Source organism: Cucumis melo, chromosome 10 (genome assembly GCF_025177605.1).
Source record: "Cucumis melo cultivar AY chromosome 10, USDA_Cmelo_AY_1.0, whole genome shotgun sequence".
Taxonomy (NCBI): domain Eukaryota; kingdom Viridiplantae; phylum Streptophyta; class Magnoliopsida; order Cucurbitales; family Cucurbitaceae; genus Cucumis; species Cucumis melo.
The window spans coordinates 1,550,379-1,576,413 of record NC_066866.1 but is presented as its reverse complement, the minus strand read 5'-3'; the positions used below and the strand labels follow the sequence as shown (position 1 = coordinate 1,576,413).

The 26,035-nt window shown below is 32.4% G+C and overlaps 3 protein-coding genes across 3 annotated transcripts; 2 read left to right on the top strand and 1 right to left on the bottom strand.

The window, feature by feature from the left end:
- Positions 1-1,317: 1,317 nt before the first annotated feature.
- Positions 1,318-7,009, top strand: LOC103489311 (elongator complex protein 2). The gene is made up of 10 exons (XM_008448418.3): positions 1,318-1,641; positions 1,745-1,832; positions 2,010-2,095; positions 2,319-2,472; positions 2,844-3,004; positions 3,094-3,777; positions 4,330-4,648; positions 5,095-5,312; positions 5,765-5,942; positions 6,405-7,009. Exons 1-10 carry the CDS (start codon positions 1,492-1,494, stop codon positions 6,893-6,895), a joined length of 2,529 nt encoding a protein of 842 aa, XP_008446640.2. The 5' UTR covers positions 1,318-1,491; the 3' UTR covers positions 6,896-7,009.
- A 2,485-nt stretch (positions 7,010-9,494) lies between these two features.
- LOC103489312 (RNA polymerase II degradation factor 1) lies at positions 9,495-12,251 on the bottom strand. The gene is made up of 2 exons (XM_008448419.3): positions 10,831-12,251; positions 9,495-10,695 (listed from the first exon to the last, which is right to left on the bottom strand). Exons 1-2 carry the CDS (start codon positions 12,039-12,041, stop codon positions 9,786-9,788), a joined length of 2,121 nt encoding a protein of 706 aa, XP_008446641.1. The 5' UTR covers positions 12,042-12,251; the 3' UTR covers positions 9,495-9,785.
- Positions 12,252-22,183: 9,932 nt separating this feature from the next.
- Positions 22,184-25,105, top strand: LOC103489315 (lipid phosphate phosphatase 2-like). Its single transcript, XM_008448424.3, has 8 exons — positions 22,184-22,785; positions 22,880-23,089; positions 23,206-23,293; positions 23,436-23,545; positions 23,672-23,762; positions 23,872-24,060; positions 24,153-24,212; positions 24,725-25,105. The coding sequence occupies exons 1-8, from the start codon at positions 22,723-22,725 to the stop codon at positions 24,931-24,933; spliced, it is 1,020 nt and encodes a 339-aa protein (XP_008446646.1). The 5' UTR covers positions 22,184-22,722; the 3' UTR covers positions 24,934-25,105.
- Positions 25,106-26,035: the final 930 nt, after the last annotated feature.

Below are 26,035 nucleotides of genomic sequence, written 5' to 3'. Positions count from 1 at the left end.
GGAAGATTATGGGTACAACATGTGGTGTTTACCTTTTATGCAAGACTTCCAAGTCCTTCAAGACCCACTTGTCAAAAAGTTATAATATAAAGTAGTGTAAAGGAAAGAGCAGTAATTTGTTTGTAACTTGCATAGCTCTCTACCACATTTATATTAAAACACTAGTCTGACAAAGAAACCACATGATATTAATTGCAAGAAAAAAGGATATCTAAAACTTCAGATATACTCTGAGAAAATCAGAAAGGCCCTTCCCCTGTAAATTGAATTGAGAAATGATGATGAACATTTCTAGAAAGATAATCTTGTTGGTCTCTCTTATGTTATCTCTAGAAAGATAATTTTGTTGTTGTTGTTGTCAGTTGTCACACCCTCACAGTGCACGTTACAATTATTTTTTGTGAATAGCCATGAACATGTCTCAAACTTGTTGATGGCTTGTCAAAAACATGTCTTTTTAAGAGAAAAGCTTTTGGAAACCCAATAAGTTTAGATCTCTGAAAGAATCAGAAGAGGTCTTTGTTGGGGAATGGCTGTTGATTCAATTGGATGCGTGTTGGTCGGATCTGGAATTGGATGACATTCTACCATAAATCTAAAGTATACATTTTCTTGCTTCTTCGTAGCTAAGGATTCTGACTGATGGGATGTTGAGGAGTCAAATGTCTTTGATTTCTGCATCAAATATTCAAGAAATTGTTGACAGTATATAGCCATTGACATGGCTAGTAATTTCACAGTTTCTTATAATGAATATGTAAGAATTGACAATTGTCTTTGTGTCGGTCATTAAGATGCACTCTAAAATTGTAGTACGGAGATAATTTTGAAAGATTTTTGATAGTTATTAAGAATGTGACACATTTTTGTGTTTGAGGGGACAGCAGTATGTAGGGGGAGCCCATATTCCCATTCCTCTTTGTCTCTTCCCCTTTGACTACTTACTCTATCGATTGCACCATTCTCTCTCTCTCTCTCTCTCTATTGTTTTTTACTGTCCTGTCCAATCCTAATGCTTGAATTGACCATTCTTCTCTTGGGCTTAGGTTTAATTTGATCAACACATATCACATATTCATTACTTATTCTTCACTATCTTTGTTTCTTAGTTTAACATGTGAGTGGAGTGAATCAAATTCTAAGAGGACAAACCGACAAAAATCATTCAAGATCATAATAATCACTTCTTGCAAGGATAAATACTATTTTGTACTCTTGAGTTATTTACAATCAACAACATTTACTCAAATAATATTATTAACTTGATTATATGGGCGTAGAGCAAAGAAAAGCCCAATTGGTCCATTGGGCTTAAATGGGCTTGGCATTAGGCTCGTAAAGCAAACCCGTTCATCTAACAGTTCGGCCGAGCTTCGTCGCGCCGCTGTCGTTGTTGCCTGAGACCCCTGAACAAGGAAAGCTTTCAAACGCCCTGCTATTCAGCCGTCATCTCCTCTTCTCCTTCCTGACCGGTGCTTTCTATCGGAAAATATGACTTCCAGTGGCGGAGGCGGCGAGGTTGAAGTCAAGGGAGTGTTTATAGGAGCAGGCTGTAACAGAATAGTGAACAACGTTTCTTGGGGAGCCTGTGATTTAGTGGCTTTTGGCGCTCAAAACGCCGTTGCAATCTTCTCTCCTAAGGTGTGTATCATATTACGATCCACTTCTTCTTTCTGATTTCCACAACCGGAAAAATGCTGAACTTTGCTTCCTTTTTGTTCTCCTTCATTTTCGAAATTCACAGTCTGCACAAATTTTGACTACTCTTCCCGGTCACAACGCCTCTGTAAACTGCACTCATTGGCTTCCAAGTAACAAGTTTTCATTTAGAGGTGAGCTGAAGTTTTTCCCATCTTCATCATGTTGGGTCAATGTGTACGTTTGGTTTTTCTTCCTTTGTGTATCGTAGAAATTATATTCCAATGGTTTATATACACCTTGTAGCTGAGTGTGGAAATTATTTTCCCCTTCATTTATGAATTGTAATGGTCGTACCTTCTTGTTCTTAGCCAAGCAATTCAAGTCTCATTATCTACTTTCTGGTGACTCTGATGGTGCCATTCATTTATGGGAGTTGTCTCTTCTGGACCAGAAGGTAATATCTTCTTCAAAAGTTTCACTGGATTAATTAAAGTTTGAAGGATGTTTTGTTGAGTTGGTATCCCAACTTCCCGCGTGATTTCTAATCACTTGAATTTATTGGAGGAAGTATATGGAAGTGAAAAATGTACGGGTGGAACTATTTTATGTGATTGATATTTATGATCAGGTTAATGCATTCGTGTTTTAACGTTCTAATGAAACTTGTGTTTGTGTAGTGGAGAAATGTTTTGCAACTACCAAAATCACACAAGAAAGGCATCACATGTATTGCTGCACATGTAATTTCTGAAACGGTGGTAATTTTTGCGTCTGCTTCTTCAGATGGTTCAGTTTGTGTTTGGGAGGTTGCTTTTCCGTCTACGAATGAAGGTAAGAAAATAAGTTGTATTAAATGATGTCTGTTCTGTAGCTAATAGAGTTATTTTTGCAATAAATCAAACTGGCCAATAACATTGTTTAATTCATTCTTTTCCCCTCTCCAATATTTCATAATTGAGTATAAAAGTGCATTACTTTCGGAATTTTAGTAATTATATTTATTTTCTTATTGTTGGTAATAATGCTTACTTTAGTTAAATCCCTCAAACATGAACAATGGTCCCTGCTTATGCTAGTCGGAATTCCCTCTTAATTTTTACACATTTATGTAATGGTTATATATTGTTAGTATATAAACTTCCACCTTGATTTGAAACATTCAGACCTTTCTAAAATAGATGGTCTGTATCTTACTCTTTCAGGTGATTGTACATTGTTGTTGCTGGACACGCTCGTGGTTGGATCAAAATCTATGGTGGCACTTTCATTAGCAGAGTTGCCTGGGAATGTCGGTCGTATGGTCCTGGCTATGGGAGGCTTGGATAATAAGATTCATCTATATTGTGGGAAGAGAACTGGAGAGGTATCTAATTAGTATATTATGAATTTTTGTTCTACTTTCGTGTCATGAGCTATAAGCCATTTTGAGAAGCTTTTGTTTTTTTGCTTCAGTGCATGCAGTTTATTAAGGCTTGTGAGCTCAAAGGGCATACAGATTGGATTAGAAGTCTGGACTTCTCTTTGCCTATGGGGAAAAATGGAGAAGCAAACAACATTATGCTTGTGAGTTCATCTCAGGACAGAGGCATACGCATATGGAAGATGGCTCTTCATGGTTCCTCAGCCGACATAAACGGAGGATGCAAAAAAGAAGAAATAAGTTTAACATCTTATATACAAGGTCCTATATTTACTGCCGGACCATTGACTTACCAGGTATCATTAGAGTCACTTTTGATCGGTCATGAGGATTGGGTATATTCAGTCCAATGGCAGCCGCCTTCAGCTTCAGAAACAGAAGGGGTTCCGTATCAATCTGAAAGCATCCTGTCTGCATCTATGGACAAGACAATGATGATTTGGAAGCCTGAAAAGACTTCTGGGATCTGGATGAATGTGGTTACTGTTGGAGAATTAAGTCATTGTGCTCTAGGGTTTTATGGTGGGCATTGGAGCCCTAATGGAGATTCAATTTTAGCACATGGTTATGGTGGGTCTTTTCATCTCTGGAGAAATGTTGGTACCAGTTCAGATAACTGGAAACCTCAAAAAGTTCCCTCAGGACATTTTGCTGCTGTCATGGACATTTCATGGGCCAGATCTGGTGATTATCTAATTTCAGTCAGCCATGACCAGGTGAGGTGCAACTAATTTTACAAACTGCCTTATCTTAATTCATTGTGCCATCTGAGTGTATTTTTGTAAACGTTAATATTTTTCATCTCTCTAGCTAAGAAATAATTGTGAGATTTTCTGGCACTGAAAATAAAAGGTTCAAATATGGTAAATACACTCCTTTTTATTCATGGTTGAGAGTTGTAGTTTTGTGTGTGCTTCCATTGTGTCTGACTACCTAGTTGAGATGATACTATGAAAATTAGCTAGGAGAATTTCGAAGTAGGAGTTCTGTCTTCCAACTTAATGGATAGGCTATGCAAAAGGTATGCCCGCATCAGAGTGAGAGGGGGAAGAACTTAGCTTCCTGTGGACACAGATGTATGGGACCCATGATAAATTGTTGGTTAGAGCATGGGAAAAATCTTGGGTCAGGGGAGTATTTAGTTGTTAGATTATGTGTGCCAAGTTACTTTTTTTATTAGCCTAGTATTGACTGAATAGGGGAGGCGAGGATCTCTGTAGACTGTAGTTTCCATTAATGCTGATGTCTACTGATATCAATGTTTGCAGACAACTCGGATTTTTTCTCCCTGGAAAAGTGTCAATTCTCTTGAAGGAGGTTCTTGGCATGAAATTGCTCGACCTCAAGTTCATGGTCATGATATTAATTGTGTCACCATAATACAAGGGAAGGGGAACCATCGGTTTGTGAGCGGAGCTGAGGAGAAAGTTTCTAGAGTCTTTGAAGCTCCATTATCTTTTTTGAAGACATTGAGTCATGCCACCCTGCAGAACGTTGTGGCCACTGAAGATCACCTTGTGGATGTTCAGATTTTGGGTGCTAATATGTCGGCTCTTGGCCTTTCACAGAAACCTATTTATGTTCACTGTGAGTCTTTCTTCAATATTCCCTCATTCTAGAGCGTGTTCATTCTGAATAATTATGAATTTCAAGTTTAAAGCATAGAATTTTTAGTCTAGTGCCATTTGCAGTCCACAGTATGAAACTTAAGCTATTTTTTTTTTTAACCTTCGATGTTCCATTTTTTCACTGAGGTCATTTGGAATGTAAATCCATCGCTTGATGGTGAAATTTCTAATTCAACTTGAAGTAATAATAACTTGGTTAATAATTACCGAGTCTTTGCTATCTTCTTTCTGTTATATTATCATTTATCATAAAAAGTAACTATAGGAAACTGATTATAGGATATTCATAGACAAGTTCCTTTACTCTAAGCATCAGCTTGTTGGTACTTAATTTAAAAATAAACAAAGATTACGAGTGTGTATATTTGAATGTTATGAGTTCCGACCACTCATCTTTTTGCGCAGCTGCTGATAAGACACCAGACAGGAGTGGAAATGAAGGTATTGACACCCTCGAAACCATTCCCGATGCAGTTCCTGTCATTCTTACTGAACCTCCCATTGAAGATCAATTGGCATGGCATACACTTTGGCCAGAGTCGCACAAACTTTATGGTCATGGGAATGAGCTATTTTCTCTATGTTGTGATAACAAGGGGAAGCTAGTTGCTTCATCCTGCAAGGTATATCACTTAATCAGTTCATCTATTTTTCATTTCTATTTAAATGCAAGTCGCCCAAATGATGATGTCTTTTGTTTCTTATCCGGTCAAAAAACAGTATTTTTTTGTAAAATTTGTATCTAGTGTCATGTCATTGTTGCTTGGCCTATTTATTTTTCTTTTTATCCGAGAGACGAATGATATATTACCTAATTATTAGAAAACACATATAGTGTTCTTACAATTTATAATCCAGTAATGTTCTCAAGATACATATATTGTTTTGTTTAAAGTGTGTTACAACTCTTGCAAAACATCTGTGAATTAGTCTAAAAAAAGTAGTAATTTGGATTCTTAATTATGATTATGATTTTGAAGAGAAGATTTATGAGCAAATATTTACATGCGGAGGACATACTTCAGCATTTATATGCAAGTTCATACTTCATATTTTAAACTATAAACGACTACAGGCACAAACGGCATCAGTAGCAGAAATATGGCTTTGGGAAGTTGGTTCATGGAAGGCAGTCGGTCGTTTGCAATCTCACAGCTTAACGATAACGCAAATGGAGTTTTCCAATGATGACAGTATGCTATTGGCAGTCTCAAGGGATCGCCAGTTCTCTGTTTTCAAAATCCATGGAACAGGTACCTCGGCCTGCTTACAATTTGTGAAGGTTTTTTACTTTTTTTGTTAACACTGCGAATCCTAATCTCCAACCAGACAGTCTTGAAGCAAACAACATTTCTTCGTTTCCGCTGAGATAAAATTGCACACACCTAAAATTTTATGTATTGTGATCGTTGGACTTGTGTACTGGAATCTCTTTTCTTCTAATTTTTTCATCTTATTTATAGAAATTCATGACTTTTGCCATCCTTATCCCTGAGCATTCTTAAACGCTTGGAAATGTAGGCCACATCATGCAAATTAGTTACTACACTTTTTTTTATAGGAGCGAGTTAATTGGCTACACTTATCATCATTTTTTTTCTATAATTAGTTACTACATTGCACAAAAGAACGAAAAAGAGAGACCATAGTTTTTTTATTTTTTAAGCAAAGATATTCATAGTTTTTAATAGAAAATATTTGCTGAATCCGTTCAGGCTCTGATGAGATCCACCATGAGCTTATATCTAGGCAGGAGGCACATAGAAGAATCATATGGTCATGCTCTTGGAACCCACATGGTCATGAGTTTGCCACTGGCTCTAGGGATAAAACTGTGAAGATATGGGCTGTGACACCTGAATCTTCAGTTAAGCAGCTAACAACTCTATCACAGTTCAAATCTAGTGTCACCGCTTTATCGTGGGTCGGTCTCGACTCCAAGAGCAATGGATTCCTTGCAATTGGAATGGAAAATGGCCTTCTTGAGTTGTGGAATTTGTCTATTAAAAGAACAGATAACATTTACTCAAATGTAGTTGCTTCGGTCGCCATACGTCTGGATCCATTTGTGTGCCATGTTTCCTCGGTCAACCGTTTGGCATGGAAGGAACCGGAGAAGAGTGGCGAAGAGTGCAGGAAGCTGCAGTTCGCATCCTGTGGCACTGATCACTGTGTTAGAGTGTTTGAGGTAAATGTTTCTGTATGAAAAGAGATATGTCTTTGTATTATATATTTGAATATTGCTTTGTTTTTGTACATTATGGTCAGTTTCAATTTTGCCCCGGTAGAAAGTATAGCACTCCAAAGGATTAATTTGTTACCCTCTCGTGTTTGGGCTGCTGATCTATATATTTATTTCCATTCCCATTTCTAACATTTTTGGAGGAAATAATGGATTATAACACCATATATGGAAGTGATTTTAAGATAGACTTTTCTCACGTATAAAATGAGCTTTAATTACTCCAAAATTAATTTAATTTTGAATTTTATAAATTTAAAAGGCGATCTTCATACAGATATTGATTTTAATTGATGAAATGATAAAAGTGGTTCTAGCAATTTCAAAATTAAAATATCAATGTCACTCTAAAACATGTTACCCTCGTCGTTTATGGCTAAGATTAAAATATCGATGTTAAGATTTGAATTTTTTGAATATATCATAAAATATTACTATTGAAGAATGTTTTTAAAGTCGTGAGATTAATAAAATTTATTTTAAATTAAGAATTAAGTTGGTTTTACTCGCAAACTAAATTATGATCGATGTTGTCAATATAATATTCGTATTACAATAAATAATGATGTTTTTATGTTTTACAATCATTCATAAAAAAGATTAGCACCGATATCGAACCTAAATTGATACAAAATTGAGGATATTAAAATTGGAAAGTTATAATCATCTTTATTGCTCCAACATTGATGCAGCAGCATCCATCTTGTCTTATAAAAAGAATTGATCACTTCACATTGGATTGATTCTCAAAACATAATACAAGAATTCATTTTTTCTTTTTTGAGTTCAGCAAGTTATTTTAGAAAAGTAATTCGTATCCTTTTCTATTCATCCATGTAAAATCGATAGTAGTAAAGCTTTGCTTCGAAATATGTCAAAACTATAATAAATGGAAGTCAAAAATGATCTAAGCATGGGTTGATTTGTTCAAATATACCTTTCATATAAATGAATAGTCAGAATGAGAAATGTAAGAGCTTTACAAGTCGCCAAAGGATTAATTTGTTAAGAACATTGTCTAACAAGGTTGGCTTGCCCAATCGAAAAGAAGAAACTAAGTCCTTAAAATAATTGATGTATTAACCAATCAAAATAGCTATCGTTGCTTTTATAGAGTCTAATATTGAGGCAAAGTCTTGTCTGCGCACAACATCAATTGCCCTCTGAATAATGCTTTCTTGCGTGGATCCTTCATTGCATTTATAGATAAAGACTACAGAGGGACCCTTTAAGAAATCCCAAAGTCAAATTTATATCATTGTTCTTTGGTGGCTTTGAGTTCTATTCTATATTATACGTATCAACTTGTAATCAGAAATTCAACAATAACAGCCTTAGAAACAAGATTTCTTGTTTGGTTTAACCAAAATTCTGTATAGAATTAAAGATGACACTGCGAAGCAGAGTGTTAAGGGAGCAAAGGACAAGCATGATTAGCTAAGACCCACGTGGCAAACTTGATTATCCGAGTCATAGATCCTGAAACTTGTCCCAATCTTCAAAAACAAAAACAAACCTCGTACATATATATTGTATTTTGTAAGAAAAGTTTCACAAAAAACTATACCTGACATTTGTATATTATAAGACAATCCGAAAAGGAATCCAGCCACTGAAAATATCAGATATAATCACATGAAATTTATAGCATTTCAGTTACAGATGGCACATGCAAATTTAAGACTTCAAGGTGTGAAAAAGTTTCAAAGATGTTTGATACATTGTCAAATTCCCCACCTGAATGAATTAGCTTATAATCTCACCAAAAAAGCAAGACTTCGGTCCAATCATAATCTTCAAATGAGATCTTGCTATAAAATCAATTTTGATTGGATTCTGATGTCATTTTAATGGAAAAAAAAGAACATAAAGAATAAATGGCAATAGGGATGAGATGTTAGAAATTAGAATATGTGCGTTGATTGGACTCCATACTTTACAGCTTGCGAATGCCGACAGGTACCTTGCACAGGGTATGAAGAATGAAAGAACAGCTTTGAGAAGGAAGTTGAAGAGCTTCCAGCCTCACACAGCTTTATCACAAAAGAATGGAAGATATCAAGAGAAACAACCCGGTGGCAAACACCCTTTTGAAGAGTTATACATCAGCCTGTCGAACATGAGCCATAATAGCCTTCCGATGTATTCATGCAAACCACTGAACATGAGCATTCCTTCCTTGATGAGCTTGAACCTTCCCTCATGCTGAAAAAGGAAATCTGTGATTATTCTTATTTGTCGTTCCATGCTCAGTAAAGGACACACAAAATGATCACATTGATCAGCAACATTGAATCTGTGAACACGATCAGAGTAACAAAAGTATTCAAATAGAAACGCCAAGATGAAGGGACTAATCTAGCAGGAAAGGATCATCTTTTGTTGAAGATAACTGATATAGTTTTTTGGTATGGATATGATTCCAATGGCTGGATGCTAAGAGCAAATGACTGGCAGGGAGAGCCGAGTAACATAAGGAAATACTAGTACAGAAATAACAAATAAAACCAAAACATATATGATATCGGCAAAAGAAAATAGAGACATAAGGTAAAGAAAAAGATTGATGCAAAAACTCTTGCTAATTCTATAACACATTGACTGCACAAGCACACCTTGTTTGAGTTCATAACTTTTACAGTATAACTATAATCTCCAGACCACTTTTTCATTTTCTATGGCAATAAACAAATAATATGGCACACGAACCAGAAGACAACAACAATACTTATTATCTCTATCTCAGATACATGCACAAACCAATAGATACCAATAACAAGACAGACAATAAAATAGAAAATTGTAAGCAAAACCAAATACTTTATTCCAAAATTGTTTCATCTTTCTGAACTGACTATAATGGTTGCGAAGTTCTCATCTGCTGCTTGATATTGTCAGTGGGAAGCTGAGCAGAATTTTCAGGCAGCATTACAGCAGCTGCTGGCATGGCTTGGTACTGAGAAGGTGGAAGAGGCTGAGTATAGTATATCTGAGAATGAGCAGGATCCGAAAATTCGTAGGCATAATTTGCAGTAGCGGATGTAGGTGGAACTGATTGGGATGGATGCTGAATATGAGAATAACCCTGGTTGTAGCCAACGTATTGCTGCTGATGCTGAGTTGTGGGAACCTGAACCAACGACTGAGGAGTTGTAGTTGTCTGTTTGAATGCATTAGCAGCCATTTCAGTTTTTGCAATAGGGGGATTCCTCATGTGGTTATAAGCTGCAGTTGTAACCAAAGTTGGGTTGGGAGGGGTTTGAGGCCGGCCAGGAGGAATAGCAGTGGCAGACTCGCTGATGGTAGATTGCTGTACTGGCAAATTGCCATAAGCTTGGCCCTGTCTAGCAGGCAGGTAGTAGACTGGATACTGCTGTTCAATTTGATGGGGATGATGATGGTGCTGAGGAGAATATACAGGGAAAAATGCAGGAATTTGAACTGCACCAGATGGGTGCTGGTGGATGTAATGTGCGCCAGCATGTATGAATTGCTGTGGTTGAGGTGGGTGTTGCTGTGGTTGTTGCTGTGGTTGCTGTTGCTGAAGTTGCTGGTGTTGATGCTGATCGTACTGAGAGTGTAACACATATCCTGATTCTTGGACCTGTTGTTGAATATGAACTCGAGCGTTCTGATCCGGAAAATTGACTTTTGGATCTGCTGGACTGCCAGGAAGCCTAACAGCTGAAGAGGGGATTTGATGAACTTGTTCTTGATACATCACAGGTTTTGAGCGAGACATCGGATTGTTCAAACTACTATCACTGAAGAAACAAAATAAAACAGAAAGAACATGCACCAACTCAGACTAACAATCGTCACAAACTTCTAATTGATGAAAGAAATTAAGCAGAATTGGTAATACCATAGAATGATAAAGAAAATCAAGCAATTGGTACCTTGACACCGAATCCGGGGAAGGTATATCAACAAGTCCACTTGACTTCTGCTGCAATTGGGGAGGCAGAGACTGTGGCTGAGGTGGTAGTGGTTTCCGGTGTCCGACCGGCGCCCCATGGTCGGATCTCTCGTCATCGGAGATTACCCGGTTTGTATATTCTCCTACAACTAATCCGGCAGCTGAGCTCACAGGAATTGCAGAGCCCGCCGCAGAAACCACGATAGTTGTAGGCAAAGGAGGCGGTGAAGAGAGTGCCGTGAAAGCTTCATCTTGCTGCTTTTGACCAACACTCATCTGTGAAAATTGCTCCTCAATTCCCAACTTTTGATCTTGAACTCGAACTACACCAGCACCAACCGCACCGTTATTGCCACTATCCTCCACGTGAACCCGAATCGGCGGCAAATTCGCCAGAGAAGGCGAAGAAGAGGTAGAACCAAATGACGACGTCGTCTCGATCATCGGCGAATCAGGAACGGAATGAACATCCTGTTTTCCACCCTTACCATTCCCAAACGACCCAGGCTGAGAACCATCCGCCTCCCTCGGACCCGAATCCAGGTTATTAACACCGACATCATCATCAAGCCCTAGCAAGCAATTTACCGACGCAGAGTCGGAAAAACCTCTATTGAGCAAACCGGCACCATTCAAAGCATTCAGAAACCAGTCATCAGAACTAGTTGAGCTCTCAAGAATTGGCCCGATCGACTGAGAAACATCCGGCTTAATCGGGAACAGAAACAACCTAAGTCGCGAGGGTTTTGCGGAAGGGTTAGACGAATTACTCGCCGTCCGATCATACTCATCGATCATATTCTCCAAATCCTCGTCGGTGGTAACAGAAATGAGAGAATCCAAGTCCTCATTCGGAAGCTGATATTTCAAGGTAAACGGCCTACCATTAAGAAGCGTCTTCGACAAACGCGCAGTAAGGTCAGATAAAGACGTATGACGGTCGACAACCACGATCCGAGTCTCACCACATACATAGCAAAGAGTCTTATCGTGAGGGCGAGGGACTATATGGCCGCCATAGCTGCACATAAGACGGAGACGGCTGGCGAGTGGGCCGGGTGCAAGAGGCTCATCCCACGTGTCGGTGTTGCGAGACCTCGGAGATGAGTCCAACGACTCCGGATAGTTAAGATGAGGTGACACCGCCGGCGGAATCGTTTGAGTTGGGGGCGGAGGCGGTGGTTCCGTCATGACGTGCGGCGGGGGAAGGGCGGAATTGGAATTTGGAAGCAGAAAGCTAAGGGGAGAGAGAAAGAGAGAGAGAAAAGAAAACCCAAAGTTTTGGTCTTTCTTAAAGAACACGGAGGACAGTAATTAAAATAAAAATAAAATAAAATAAATATCATTAACGCACTTTCCTCAAAACCCGATTTTTGGTACAGTTAAAATAATTAACTGATTAGGGAAAATAAGGTAAATTAAAGCAATAATCAAGGGGGGGTTGGGTGTTATAGTTACTTATAGTTACTTTGTTAGGGACGTGGGAGTAAAATAAAATTCTAATTTTTCCATTATTATTTTGGGCATGAAATTGAGATTTCCATGTAAATGGAGGCACCAATTAAGGAAATAAAATCTTTGGGCAAACGTAGTTTTCTGTTTTACGGTGGTAAAAAGAGCGCAGAAGGGTAACAAAAAAAAAAAAAAAAGGAAATAAAATTAAACCGGACCGGGTTCGAACTTGACAGCTAAGCACACTGATTGGCTCCAGTTGGGCTGCATGGGAAGGTGTGTGGGCTGTAGCTGTTTGCTGGATCATCATTTTTTTTTCTTTTCTTTTCTTTTCTTTTCCTTTCTTTTCTTTTTTATGAATTTTTGCTTTTATTTTTTTTCTTTTTGTCATGTCAGCTATTATACCCTTCGCCTTTTTAAATATATTGTTGTTGTAATCCTACGTGGAGATGCTAAATTGTATTTTGATGACTTGGCTCTTTTATTTTTTTAATTGTTTTGATTTAATTTTAACTTTTCCGTTTTTCTTTTTTATTAATCTTAATTTAGTGTAGTGAATATTTCACTCTATAATTTGGATATTATTTCGTATTGGTATGGTTCTTTTTTATATATATATATATATATATATATATTGTTGTTGTACGATTGAGACTTGAAATTTTATAGAACTGTTGTAAGAAAAAATATATAAGTAACGTTCCTTCTAAGATTGGTATTATGATTAAAAAAAATTGACTTTAAACAAATTTTAAAAAAGTGATTTCAAACCAATTGAGCAGAAAAAAGATAAATAAGTAAATTAAAAGAAAAAAAAACCGTTTTTTTTAAGAAAATTGTTATTGGGAGCAAAGAAAACATGATAATATTTTTTTAGAAAAATATTGTAAGAAATGTTTTAAAGAGTTTTTTAGATAAAATAATTTATTTTTTAGTGCAACGCATCGTGTTAAGATTTAGAAAAGATGAACAAAGAGAACAAAAATATTAAAAACTCTTTTAGATTGACTTTTTTAACGATTATATAAATAAAAGATAATAATTTTTATTTCCTGATCTGACATTATTACTTTGGACAAACCATTTTATTTTAAGTTTCATTAAATTATCTTCACTTGATTTTTATAAATAACGTGTTTAAGTACTTATTCAATTGTTGGGTATATAATTTAAATTTTGTTTTATGAAATATGATTCTAGATAAATTAGTAATAGCTAAAGGTAGTTTGATCATGGGCATTCAAACTTCCATTCTATAATATTGTATGAAAAAAATAACAAAAATTTATTTTCAAATAATATTAAGTAAACAAGATTTATAAATAAAGTAATTTATTCTTATTGGACATTAATTTCTTCTTCTTCTTCTTTTCATACAATATATGATGTGGAAAATTGAATACTGACGATCCAACTAGCTGTAACTATTATTAATTTACGAAATTTAGATTGTATGTTCAACAATTAAATAAGTACTTAAATGTGTTATTTTAAAGAATCGAGTGAACAATATTTATTGAAACTCAAAATAAAATAGTTTGTCTAACGTAATAAAGCATATAAATTAGAATGAAGTATTCATCTCAACCATGTACAGCTAAACAAATATGTTAATTCGTTAATCCAACTAATAAATAAAATTATTTTGGAAAATTACATCAGATGACAACAAAATTTAGAAGAAAATCACTCGTAACATTTTTTTTCCTATATTGTAAATACAACAAATAATTAGATATATCATAGAGCTATTAAATGACTATCAAAAAGCTATAGGAGAGTTATTTTATTTTAAATTTACTATTTTTATAATTTAAAAAATTTAATGGTATGAATCTTATTATCGTAATTTATTTTCTTTACTATTTTTGCAAAGCGCACAATTATTTATTCCATAAATAGGTTTTGATTTATTTATTTAGATTAGGGAGAAACCAAAACTTTGAATTGGAAGACGTAAAGATGAGGGGGTAAGCGGTCTCGGCCGCAATCCGGTGGCGCAATTAGCCAAACTTCTTCTTACAGTATATATATATATATATATTATATATATCAAATTAAAGAAGAAAAGAAAGACGACAGAACCCAGACGCAGAAAGGTAGGCGGAAATCACGCGCCTTCTGATTGGGGGCAACTGGTACTACGCGTGAAGAGAATAATCGCGTGAGATTCGAAGATGCTGTGGTGTAAAGCGACAAGGTTTTGCCAACTGCCAAACCCAATTGTAAAATTACCTAATTAAGCCTCTTTTAAAATAGAAATAAAATTTAAAAAAGGGTAAAAATAGAGATTCCGAAAAGGATTCGAAATCAGGTGCTTCTATAGTATACACACTTTTTGGTGTGATTGACCTCTTCTGGCGCCACGTAAGACCCCCGAATTTCAAATCTGGCAGCTAACTCCAACACTCGATCAATCCCCGGTTAAATTCTCTCAATTATTCTCTCATTTTTACCATTAATACATACTATTATTTATATTTACACAACCACTTTATACAATATCATTCAACTTAATAATCAATTTTTCAAATATCAACTCCATATTAACTACTTTTATATATATAAATATAGAATGATTGATTGATGCTTCCATTATTTTTATTTTAAAAAATTAATTTCGAGTAAATAAGATACTAACGTACAAAATAGTTGAATGGAAATAGTACTAAATTAAGCTATTGTTTGTTTTAAAAGCATTCTATGTTAATTTTGCATTATTGTAAGATGTTTAAATATTTAAACATTTTTTAATATTATAGAACACTCCTACCAAAAATATTAAACAAACTCATTCATCAAATATTCTATAATGTATACAAAAACATTCATATAAAATAAATACAGTTATTTAAAGACGTTAGACAAGGTAATCTTAATTAAAATCCACTTTTGAAATATTATATAATTTTAATTTAAACATATACAAAGATTGATTTAATATAGCTAATCACTTTTAATGCGTCGTTTATTTTAGTTTTAATTTAAAAAAAAAAAGTTTATTCCGTTCAAAACCAACTTTCCATTTGAATTTGACTTTTCAAGCTTTTTTTTAAGGTTTGACTTTTTAAGCTATCGATTATTTCTTTATTTAATCTAAAACTACTCTTTTATGTGATTATTTTTTACAATACAAGTAAATTTATGGTATTTTTAGCACCTAAATCAAGTAGATATTTAAAAACTCATGTTGGTAGTCCATTCTACATTTCAATTATAAATTTTTTTCATGTGATTAATTAGTTTGAATTACCATTACAAACTTCTTTCTTTATTTAATAAAAGATTAGCCAAAGCTTTTATGCAATAATTCCTCACAAAAATCTATTAACAATTGGTTAATATATATATATATATATTTAGCGCAACAAAATTAATGTTGGACTATTCAAAGAGCTTATCAAACTTTTCGATAAAGTTGGAGAATACAAGTTTAAATTGATCCAATTGTCTCTCAATTGAATTTTCAAATGAGAAAAAGAAAACGAAATTTGATTGATCAAATTGGTTCAAGTTAGACTTATCGAATAAAATGACAAAATTAATTGTTCGAGTCCAACAACTTCGACTCAAATCCAAATGATATTAATGTTAAAATTAGGTATTGAAAAATATACAAAAGGCATCATCATAAAATTATTTATTGCATATTCTTGAAATTAAAATAATATAAGCATCAAATTTAGTTATAAGCTTATTTCATTAATGTAGAATTAGACATTAATTATTGTTTAGTAAAATAATCGAACAATTTTTAAATAATGTAAAAAGAAGAAAGAAAAAGTTTAGTCTGTTGTTTTGGAAATTAGAGGACCAATTAAATTGCACCAATTTTGGAAAAAAGTCTTCTTAATGGACCCCACTACAAATCATTTTCGTTTCAAAACATTATTATTATTATTATTATTCCATTAAATGTGGGATCTAAATTTAAATTTGATGAGAAAATATTTTAGGAAAAGAATGATAATAATAATAATAAGAGAAATAGGGACAATTAATTAGATTAAAGAGAGAGGGTGGAAGCCTCAAATGCCAAAGCTTTTGACGTTATTGTTTTTTTTTTTTTTTTTGGAAAGGTATTGTAATAAAAGCACGGGTGGAGAAATTTGAAGAGCACGTATAGATGGCAGTTGAGTTGAGCTCGTGAATAAATTTTTTATCCTTTTTTCCTCATCATTAATATCTCATTAAAATAAAAAGAGTATTTTTTAATTTGGGAAATTGTTATAGATAGGAAAAAAAATGAAGCTATTTACTAAATATAGCAAAAATCTTAAATGAGGTAGAGAGAGTTTGATGGATTTTGTAAATAGTTTCAATGTTTTTGTTATTTTTTAAAATGTTCTAATTCAAGTATATGAGGAATAAAATTCTACTTTTTATATCGATAATTTTTTGCTAAATTAGTTAACTTATAATTTAATTTTCGTGTCATTCTATCGTTAGTCGACTAATGGTTCAAGATGAAATCTCGGAGACAATGTCTCATTTGATAATCATTTCTATTATTTAGTTTTATTTTTTTAAGTTTTAAATCTTGGTTTATCGAAAATAGAAACAAAAACCATATATTAAGTTTTTTTTTTTTCAATTTTCCTTCATAATTTTTAAAACAAGTTTGAATTGAATTAATTATCAAATACACTTAGTTTAACAAAATTAATATTAAAAAACGAAAAGCAAATGAGTTACTAAAGATACTAAAATATTAGAAAAATATCGATGTGTGTAAAAATAACAATAATTTTTAAAGATTTCTAAGAGATCTATTAAATATTTGAAGAAGAGAAAATGAAACAAATATACACGAAAAAGATAAATAATTAAATATTGACTTCGTCAAATTATTGGATTTCAAGTTTCTAAATTATAAACATTATCCTTAGTTGGTTTGAGGTGTACGATTACATCTAATTAAATCCATTTTTGTTTTCTCTCATTATTGATTGTTTAGTGGTTTTGTTAATTAGCTCAAACAAATACAATATTATTATTAAACTTTTAAGTTCCATATCTTTTCATTTTCTTTTAACACTTCAAAATGTTTTTAATAAAATCACATTCCTTTCGCATATGCTTTAAAATATATATATATATATATATATATATATATATATATATATATATATATATATATATATGTTTTTTTTTTCTCGTTAACATGTCAAATGAGATACTAAAACGAGTTTGATACAACCACTCTAGAACTACACAAACCTAACCCGAACTAGAGATCAAACGATATCAATACGAAATTGGATGAAAAGAGTTTGAGTTTGTAGGTACATAGGGAAGCATGTTGAGTATGAAAGAGTAATTTGCTGGTGTGTTTGTCCTTTTTCTGTTTTATGAGATAAGATGATGAAGATGGAGTTTTCATTATTATTCACTCTTTGCACCAACCCTCTATCCTTTGATGACATGATGCTGACACCACACTCCTTTTTTGTCTTCCCTCTTTCTCTATTTTCTCCTAAAATTGAACATCACAATCTTCTTTCACTTGTGCTAAAGTAACCTTAATTCAACGGTCATTGACATAATTTTTTACTCTAAAGAGAATAGACTCAATCTTCATTTTTACAATTAATGTATTAAAAGAAACTTACTTCTATATTTCAAAAAAGTTAAATAAATTAAATCTTAATAGAGGTAGGAGAAAACTAGAATTTAGCTGTTAAAAGTTTAATAATAATAATAAATTGTATTTAAGTTTAAGAAAGTTTATCCTAATCAAATTAGTAGAAAGTAATTTTCAAAAAACTTATTTATTTTCTAAAAAATTGACCAAAAATCAAGACGTTGTTTACACAAAAAAATAAGAAAATCATGAAGAAAAAAAAACAAATATAATTTTAAAAATAAATGGTTATCAAATCGAGCGTAATCGATTAACAAACATGCTTAACATACTCAACTCTCATCTACAAACATCAAAACATGGTATAATGATGAATTCAAACTTGCATTTATTACCATCATTTCACAGTTGAAGTTCCTCATGAGAAGAAAGAATCACTAAATGGATTTACATCAAACCCATGAATGAAAAATAATTAATAATATGCATTTCCTATGGCACGTATAGCAATGAGGCACAAAAAGTAACCCAAACATCAAAGCAAAGCAAAGAGAGATTCTTGATATTGGAAAATGAGCAAAAAGAGATTTGAAGAAGAAAGGGGATAGAGAGACAATATAATGAAAAAAGAAAGAGAGATTGAAGGAAAATTTTGAGAACAACATTTTATTTGGAAGCACTTTAAGCAACAGTTTGTCAAAGTGCTTAAGGGAATTTTTAATTTTTCAATGCTTTACGGCTACCTCCCCCACACAACACACCCACTTCTTCTCTTTTCTCTTTTTTTCTTATTTCTCGTTTCTTCGTCTTCTCACGTTTAACTAGTAATTAAGAGGACAATTCATTAAACGCATTTTCGTTTGCATTAATCTCAAAAAATTGTCGTCGTTGTTTGAATGGGTATGTATTTATCTTTGTTAAGTATGCCTTCAAATAAACATTTGATCCTAATCAATGATTACCGTAAAAGCTATCAATCATTTCGTTGTTAATTTATTTGTTAACTTCTTAAATTTAGTTCTATGTGTTTCTGAATGCTAAATTTTGTTTATATTTCTGTATGCAAATAGAATTCAAATTAGTGATTATGTTTCTAAAATTAAGTTTTTGTTAAAATTACAAAGATTATAATGATATTTTAATGATACTATTTTTTATTTTACACATGATTCACCTCTCTGTTGCTTTGATGATTAATGTCAAATTTATTTACTTTGGGTTTTGAGATGGATCCAATTTTTCTAGAAGTAATTTTTGGCCCATTGACCCATTTTGGCTTTTGAAAATGGAGAAAATGATATAGGCAAAGGTAAATGTTTTGTAATTTTATTTCTATAATTCTTTTTTAATCTAAACAAAATTTTAAAATATCATACTACCCCTTATTAGATTAATTATTAAAAAAAAATTGTTAAGAAAACAACAAAAATTTATGAAAGGGTATCAATGAAAGGACTAAAAAGTAAATGCCAATGAGGAAGATTTATAAATATAATTTATGTTGTTCTTGGCCTTATGAGTAGGTTATATAGGTTGGAATAATAAAGAGGATGACCTAACTTAAATAATGGCATCTATTTTGTATATATATATATATATATATTAGACAACCTTATCTTATGACTTTGGTTTGGTATATTCATAATTCTTGTTTTGTTTGAAGGTTTGAGAAGATAGTTTAATTAAATTATGATATCTTTTTTCATGTCAAAATTATATAAAATAATTAAGACATTACTTGTTACACCTAATTATAATTAATTATAATGGGTGATTGTTGATATTAGTAGGATTAGTGGGCCTATTTATGATGTTTTTATATATAATATATATAATTTTTGAATGGGACAATATGAATCTTAATTTATATTTGTTATAAATAGCAATTAGGATAGTTTGGTATATAGAAATTTTAAATATTATTACTGACATTAAAAAACAACATTTTTTAAATATAATATAATGAACTAAAATATTTACAAAACATCGATATCTATAATATAACATTTTTAGATATTTCCAACCCTATATTATTACTAATTGTTTTTCATTTTTCGTAATTAATTAAAAGTAATGGGAACATTATCAAGTAATAATATCAATTAAGACTTTGAGAGGAGTGTATATAAGTGGTGATTTAAATCAATAATAATATATAGAGATTTTTTTTTTATAAAAATCTAATTTAAAATTAAAACACTAATGTTGATGACAAGACATATAGTTCCTATGTACTTTAGTGGAAATTTGATAAGACATGTGAAAGACTGGTTTTGTAAGATTTCAAATAAAATATAATGAAGATTAAGATATTTCACCTAAGTGTATTTATAATAAGTAATAAGCTTATATAAATATAGTAAAATCTATTAGTAATATAAATATGCTACAATGGTCTATTAGTGATAGACTTTGATACATTTTATTATATTCGTAATTTTTTAAAAATCTTGCTATATACTTATTTGGGAGAGGCAATTGAGACACTTGACCTTAAAGGTTTACATCGACCGAGACGAACCTACCTACTCTGTTTTTTAATGCTACAATTTTACAATATGGTATTATAAAAGAGCTCTAAAATAATTTAAAATACCGATTATTTTACCTGGTATCAAATTTAGATGTTATTAATTTAAACTCAGTATATATTTTTTTTTTTTTGGGAGATTCACTTTTTAATTAAATTTTAAACTTTGAAGTGAAGGTGAAAGGGAACAAAAGTCAAACAAAGGACTATAACAAAAGATTTATTGGCCAAACGGTAATGTTATTAATAGATGAAGTATTGAATTAGTTGAAAAGGAAAAATTATTGATCACTAAACCTTAATTGTATTGAGATAATTAATTGGACCCACCACAAATATGAGAATTTGATGATGTGGAAGATTCACCACTTGAAAAATATCTTTGCAAGTTGCCTTTCTCACATCACTTTTCAAATCATAGTCAATATTGATTTCAATTCCTATGTAGATATTTATTGGATGATGGCAATTAATAGGCTAACTATCACACTCTTTCTCATTCTTTTTTTTTTTCCTTTTAAATATATTAACACCAATTTGAATTTCAACCTTAAATACAACCAAAATTAATTAAAATATAACAAAAAATTTTATATTATATCGTCGTGAGATATTCAAAACTCTTTTAAGTTTATTATATTTTAATTCTTAAGTTTCAATAAAATTGTTTGATACGACAAATCATAATCGTAATAAAATTTTGTTATATTTATAATTTTTTAAATATTATGATATATATTAATGTTTCGATTCTAATTACTATACTTGCAACGGTTCGGATTTCGAATCGGATAGAGCAAAATTTGGATGAGATGGTTGAGTTAGGAAGAAGAGTGTTTGGTTATGTGTCTTTTCCCACCCTTAACCCAAACAAATTCTAAATACTTTACTCCCATTGGTCCGTTTCCATTCTTAGCTGACCCAATCGTGTGAATAGCAACAGGCCCAAGCCCATTCAATCAAACTTAAATTACAATTTTAGTCATTTTTAAATTCAAACTTTTTATAAATTAATTGATTTATTATATCTAAGTTTCAACTTTATTATATGTTTGATTTTGCAAGTTTTTTTAAATACTAGAAAGTTGGAATATGATATTTCCAAAGTTTATAAACTATATGAAATTTAATGTAATAATTAGTTTTTTTTTATATATATTTAGAACGTTGGATTGAACTATTACATTTGTATCGATAATTATATAAATTGTATATGAATTGAAATTTATTGATTATGTGATCGTGATTGTTATATTTAGTTATTGAAAACAAAAATGATTTATTATTAACGTATGCTTGGAAAAGAAAAATACGAAACTTCAAATATTATATTTGTTCGTTTAAATTACTAAGTTTATGATTGAAAACGTGTTGACGTAATAAATTTTATTCAGTCACTCAAATGAATTAGTTGGATTGTGATGGATGGTTTAATGTTTATACCATAAATAGTAATTTGTTTTTTAAAATACTTTTTTATGCCACATTTTGATATTTTCACGTTTCAATATCAAATAAAAAGTTGTTGGAGTTGCCTTCTATAACCATATCTGTCATAGTCAAAATACCATTATTTCACGGTGTTGCACGTAAAGCTCCTCAATGGTTTTTTTTGCTTAACCGTTTATGCTTTGTCCTAACAAAATCGATAAACCATTTTTAATACAAGTCGAAGGTGGAGATTTGAACCGAAAATCTCGTTAACACGTTATTGGTATATATAATATTGGATCCATTGTAGAAGTTAAAAAGTAACACATGTTTTGGTGGGCATCATATTGAGAACATAATTTAGTACTAGTTGGACACTTTCATGGAAATTGTAAACCTTGGTTTCTTCTTCCGAACCAGCCACGAAGGTCTTTGCTCTTGAAAGACATGGGAAATGGCTACCACTTACGCGTACAGGAACGGTCAAAACTCCCATTTAATTTGAGAAACTCATACAAGTCAACGACTTGAACACTTCAAACGGTTATTAATCCCCGTTATATTCTCTCTTCAACGCCGTCCTCTCCGTCGTCAACCGTCGTCTTCCCCATCCCCACCTCTCCTCCATTTCTACTTCACCAACGACAAATCCATTTCTTTAAATGCAATTAAGAAGCTTCCTACTTTTTCTCCATTTCCTTCTTCCAATTTGATTTTGACAACTTCTTCTCATTCCCATTGGAGATTCCACATTTCCGAGAAAAATAAAGAAAAATAAAGAAAAGTCTTGTCAAAATCTCCAATATTTTATATATTCCGTCACTAATTAAACCATAATTATTAGTGAAGTGGTTCATCTCTCTGTTCTGTTCATAATGGCTTGGTTGAAGAATTTTCTGTCTTTCTTTACTTTCCGCAGTTCCTCAAGGAGATTTCGGGTTTGTTTTCTCTAATAACTTCTTCAAAAGGGTTACTTTGTTTTGTTCTAACTTATTGAAATCTGTTGTTAATTTTTTTTACTTTTTTGGCCAGGAATTAGATCCTTCTGCACATACAATAAAATCCCATGGAGCCAAAGTTGCTAAGAATCATTTACACGACTGGTTGATTCTTCTACTTCTCGTTGTGATTGAAGTGGTTTTAGTGTCAATTCATCCATTTTATCGCTATGTGGGAAAAGATATGATGACGGATCTTAAGTTTCCCTTTAAAGATAATACAGTTCCTGTTTGGTCTGTCCCTGTAAGTTCTTTCCTCAATTTATTCAGTAACAATCCAAAAAGATAGATTTTTTTTTTTGTTTTGTCAATGTTTTAAACAGAATTTGTAAATTATAATTTATTTGTTTTGTTTGTCAGTTGTATGCTGTTATATTGCCAATTTTGATATTCTTGATCGTCTACATACGGCGGAGGGACGTTTATGATTTGCACCATGCCATTTTAGGTAACTTTTTGTAGGCAACAAAGACAAGTTATATATCTAAGTGCCTTTTTAAAAGCACTTCAAAAGTAATTCGAAAGACGCCCAACCGATTTCAACTTTGTTTTACTGACAATCTGTTGTTGTTTACTCTTGCGATGAACAGGTCTTTTATTTTCTGTGTTGATTACTGCTATCATCACTGATGCTATTAAAAACGGCGTAGGTCGCCCTCGGCCGAATTTCTTTTGGCGTTGTTTTCGCAACGGAATAGAGGTACTAAACAACAACCATTTTCTCTAAAATTTTTATCTGCTTCCTTGAGCTTCAAACAACAATACATATATATTCTTAGAGCTAAGTAGCCTTAAGGAAACATGTTGGGTTTTCTTATCGATTTAGGCATATGATCGAACGGGAAACGTGATATGTAACGGGAAAGAGAGCGAAATAAGGGAAGGACACAAGAGTTTTCCAAGTGGGCATACTTCATGTAAGTTGCAAAATGCTTTGTATAATGTCTTGTTGCTGTAGGTGATTCTAGTGATAATGTTTGATTTAGACATAAATTTGTGTGTGTCTGTGTGTTTTCTCTTCTCTAGGGTCATTTGCAGGGTTAGGATTTCTTGCCTTTTACCTATCTGGAAAAATGCAAGCATTTGATGGGAAAGGACATGTTGCAAAATTATGCCCTGTGTTTCTTCCTTTGCTTGTTGCTGCACTTGTCGGAGTTTCTAGAGTCAATGATTATTGGCACCATTGGCAAGATGTTTTCGCTGGAGCCATTATAGGTTTGTTACAAACATTTTGATTTCATTAGGATGAGAACTTCTGATGTGTTTTTGTGAATTTTAATGATTGCTTTTGTACTTCTTTATGACAGGATTGGTGGTTTCGGCCTTCTGCTACCTTCAATTCTTCCCTCCTCCTTATAATGACAACGGTAACAATTAAATGCTTGAAAACACTTTTTCTTATACTCGAAAAGTCGATAAACATACTTTTAACTTTTCGTTCGGTTTAAAATAGTGGGGTTTGAGGATTTAAACCTCTAAAAAGAATATATGTCAAATTATAGTCATGTTGGCTTCTTTTAGGTGGCTTAGACTTTAGAGCTTGTTTGAGATTTTATCCAAATTCCATACCTAATTTTTAAATATACTCAATCAAGTGTTTTCTGTTTTGTAGTCGTGAGAAGTGAAAATTTTGAACAGGTCATTTAGAAACAACGACTGCCTAATACACATCTGTAAAAACACAGCACACAACTCTCACTTCCTGTTAAACCTCTTTGTTAGATCACACCAACACCAAACACACTGTTACCTGTGTTGTCACAAGTGAATTTTGACGAGGAAAAAAACGTCTAACCAACCATGTTGTTAGTGTTTATATTTTCTCTTGTTATTTCATAGTTTGATGTGTGAATTAATGATTGTATTGGTTGTTATATAGGATGGGGTCCATATGCTTACTTCATAGCACAAGAAGAGTTCCATAGAAGCAGAAGCAGCAGTGGCAATGCAACACAAGCTGTGACCATTGTTGATCTGCCAATGGCAGAACCAACAGTAAATGGCAATAACAACAACAATACACATTTTGAGCCAACACCTTTCCATAACCAAACCTATGACCAGATGGAAATGGGGGCAAGACAGTAGTTCTGCTTAATTCTTTCCTATGGCCTTTTTCTTTGCTTTTTCTTGTTTAAACAACTTTCTCTTTTCATTTATTTATTTATTTTGTTGCTGTGAATATATATATTATGGCAGTAGAAGTGATTGAGTATTGTATCTTTTGGTTTTTTATTTTATATAGACTTATTACGAAGAACTCATCCAACTTTCAATCTCTAGATAAAGAATTCATCTATTGGCTCTTTTTTACTTAATTTAATTCATTTAAATTTTTTTGGAACATTTATTATTATTTTGTAAGATTAAAAGAACTCATAATTAAGAGGAGAGTTTATAAGTAATTCGCTCCATGTGATTGCTTTGCTATATATACACACGTACGTATAGATCAAACAAATTATCATAATTATGCAAACGAAAGAAAATCTGTTTAACTAATTAATTAATTATTCTCATTTTCTGCACTGCTACATGATAATGAATAGATAATTTGTGATTTTCTTCACAAGAAAACATAAAATAAAAAGGAATGAAGCTGCCTTTTTTGAAAATGAGATTTTAATTTGGATAAATTAAAAGTATAATATAACATATAAAAAAGCAGAAGAAGACAGAACGTTCCCAATGCCTTTTCTTCAAAGCAAATTGGGGAATGGAATATGATCATACTAAACACAACAAGAAGCAAAGAATACTATGAACACTTTGACCGTACCTCGTTTTAAAAAAATCATTTTCCCTTTTAATCATTGCAACGAGAAGAAGAAGGAAAAAAAAAAAGGGTTAAAAGTACATCTTAAATAATTATTTGTTATTTATGACTTCATGTGAAAAATTAATAACTTACATATATTTAGTACACAAATTTTGAGGTTCACATGTTTATTTAGTGATTTTAAGTATTTATTTTATGTTTAGTAAGTTCTTATAAATTCAAATTTTTTAAAATTTAATTATCCATGTCATATATAAATTTGAATTTCATATTTAATACAACTAAATTTCAAAGATAAATAACTAAATAAATAGAAATCTTGAACTAAATTTGTAATTTAATCAGTTAAAAAAAAAAATTCCTATTTACACCTTTGCAATCACAACAGGCAACCTTATCCCTTGGGACATT

Excerpts from the sequence above, each read along its gene's own strand:
- LOC103489311 (XM_008448418.3), top strand. The coding sequence starts at position 1,492 with ATGACTTCCAGTGGCGGAGGCGGCGAGGTTGAAGTCAAGGGAGTGTTT. Across the intron at positions 2,096-2,318 it reads TGTCTCTTCTGGACCAGAAG|TGGAGAAATGTTTTGCAACT; the intron begins GTAATATCTTCT and ends GTGTTTGTGTAG. Across the intron at positions 2,473-2,843 it reads TTTTCCGTCTACGAATGAAG|GTGATTGTACATTGTTGTTG; the intron begins GTAAGAAAATAA and ends TTACTCTTTCAG.
- LOC103489312 (XM_008448419.3), bottom strand. The coding sequence starts at position 12,041 with ATGACGGAACCACCGCCTCCGCCCCCAACTCAAACGATTCCGCCGGCG. Across the intron at positions 10,696-10,830 it reads TCCCCGGATTCGGTGTCAAG|TGATAGTAGTTTGAACAATC; the intron begins GTACCAATTGCT and ends TTGTTTCTTCAG.
- LOC103489315 (XM_008448424.3), top strand. The coding sequence starts at position 22,723 with ATGGCTTGGTTGAAGAATTTTCTGTCTTTCTTTACTTTCCGCAGTTCC. Across the intron at positions 23,090-23,205 it reads TTCCTGTTTGGTCTGTCCCT|TTGTATGCTGTTATATTGCC; the intron begins GTAAGTTCTTTC and ends TTTGTTTGTCAG. Across the intron at positions 24,061-24,152 it reads TTTCGCTGGAGCCATTATAG|GATTGGTGGTTTCGGCCTTC; the intron begins GTTTGTTACAAA and ends TCTTTATGACAG.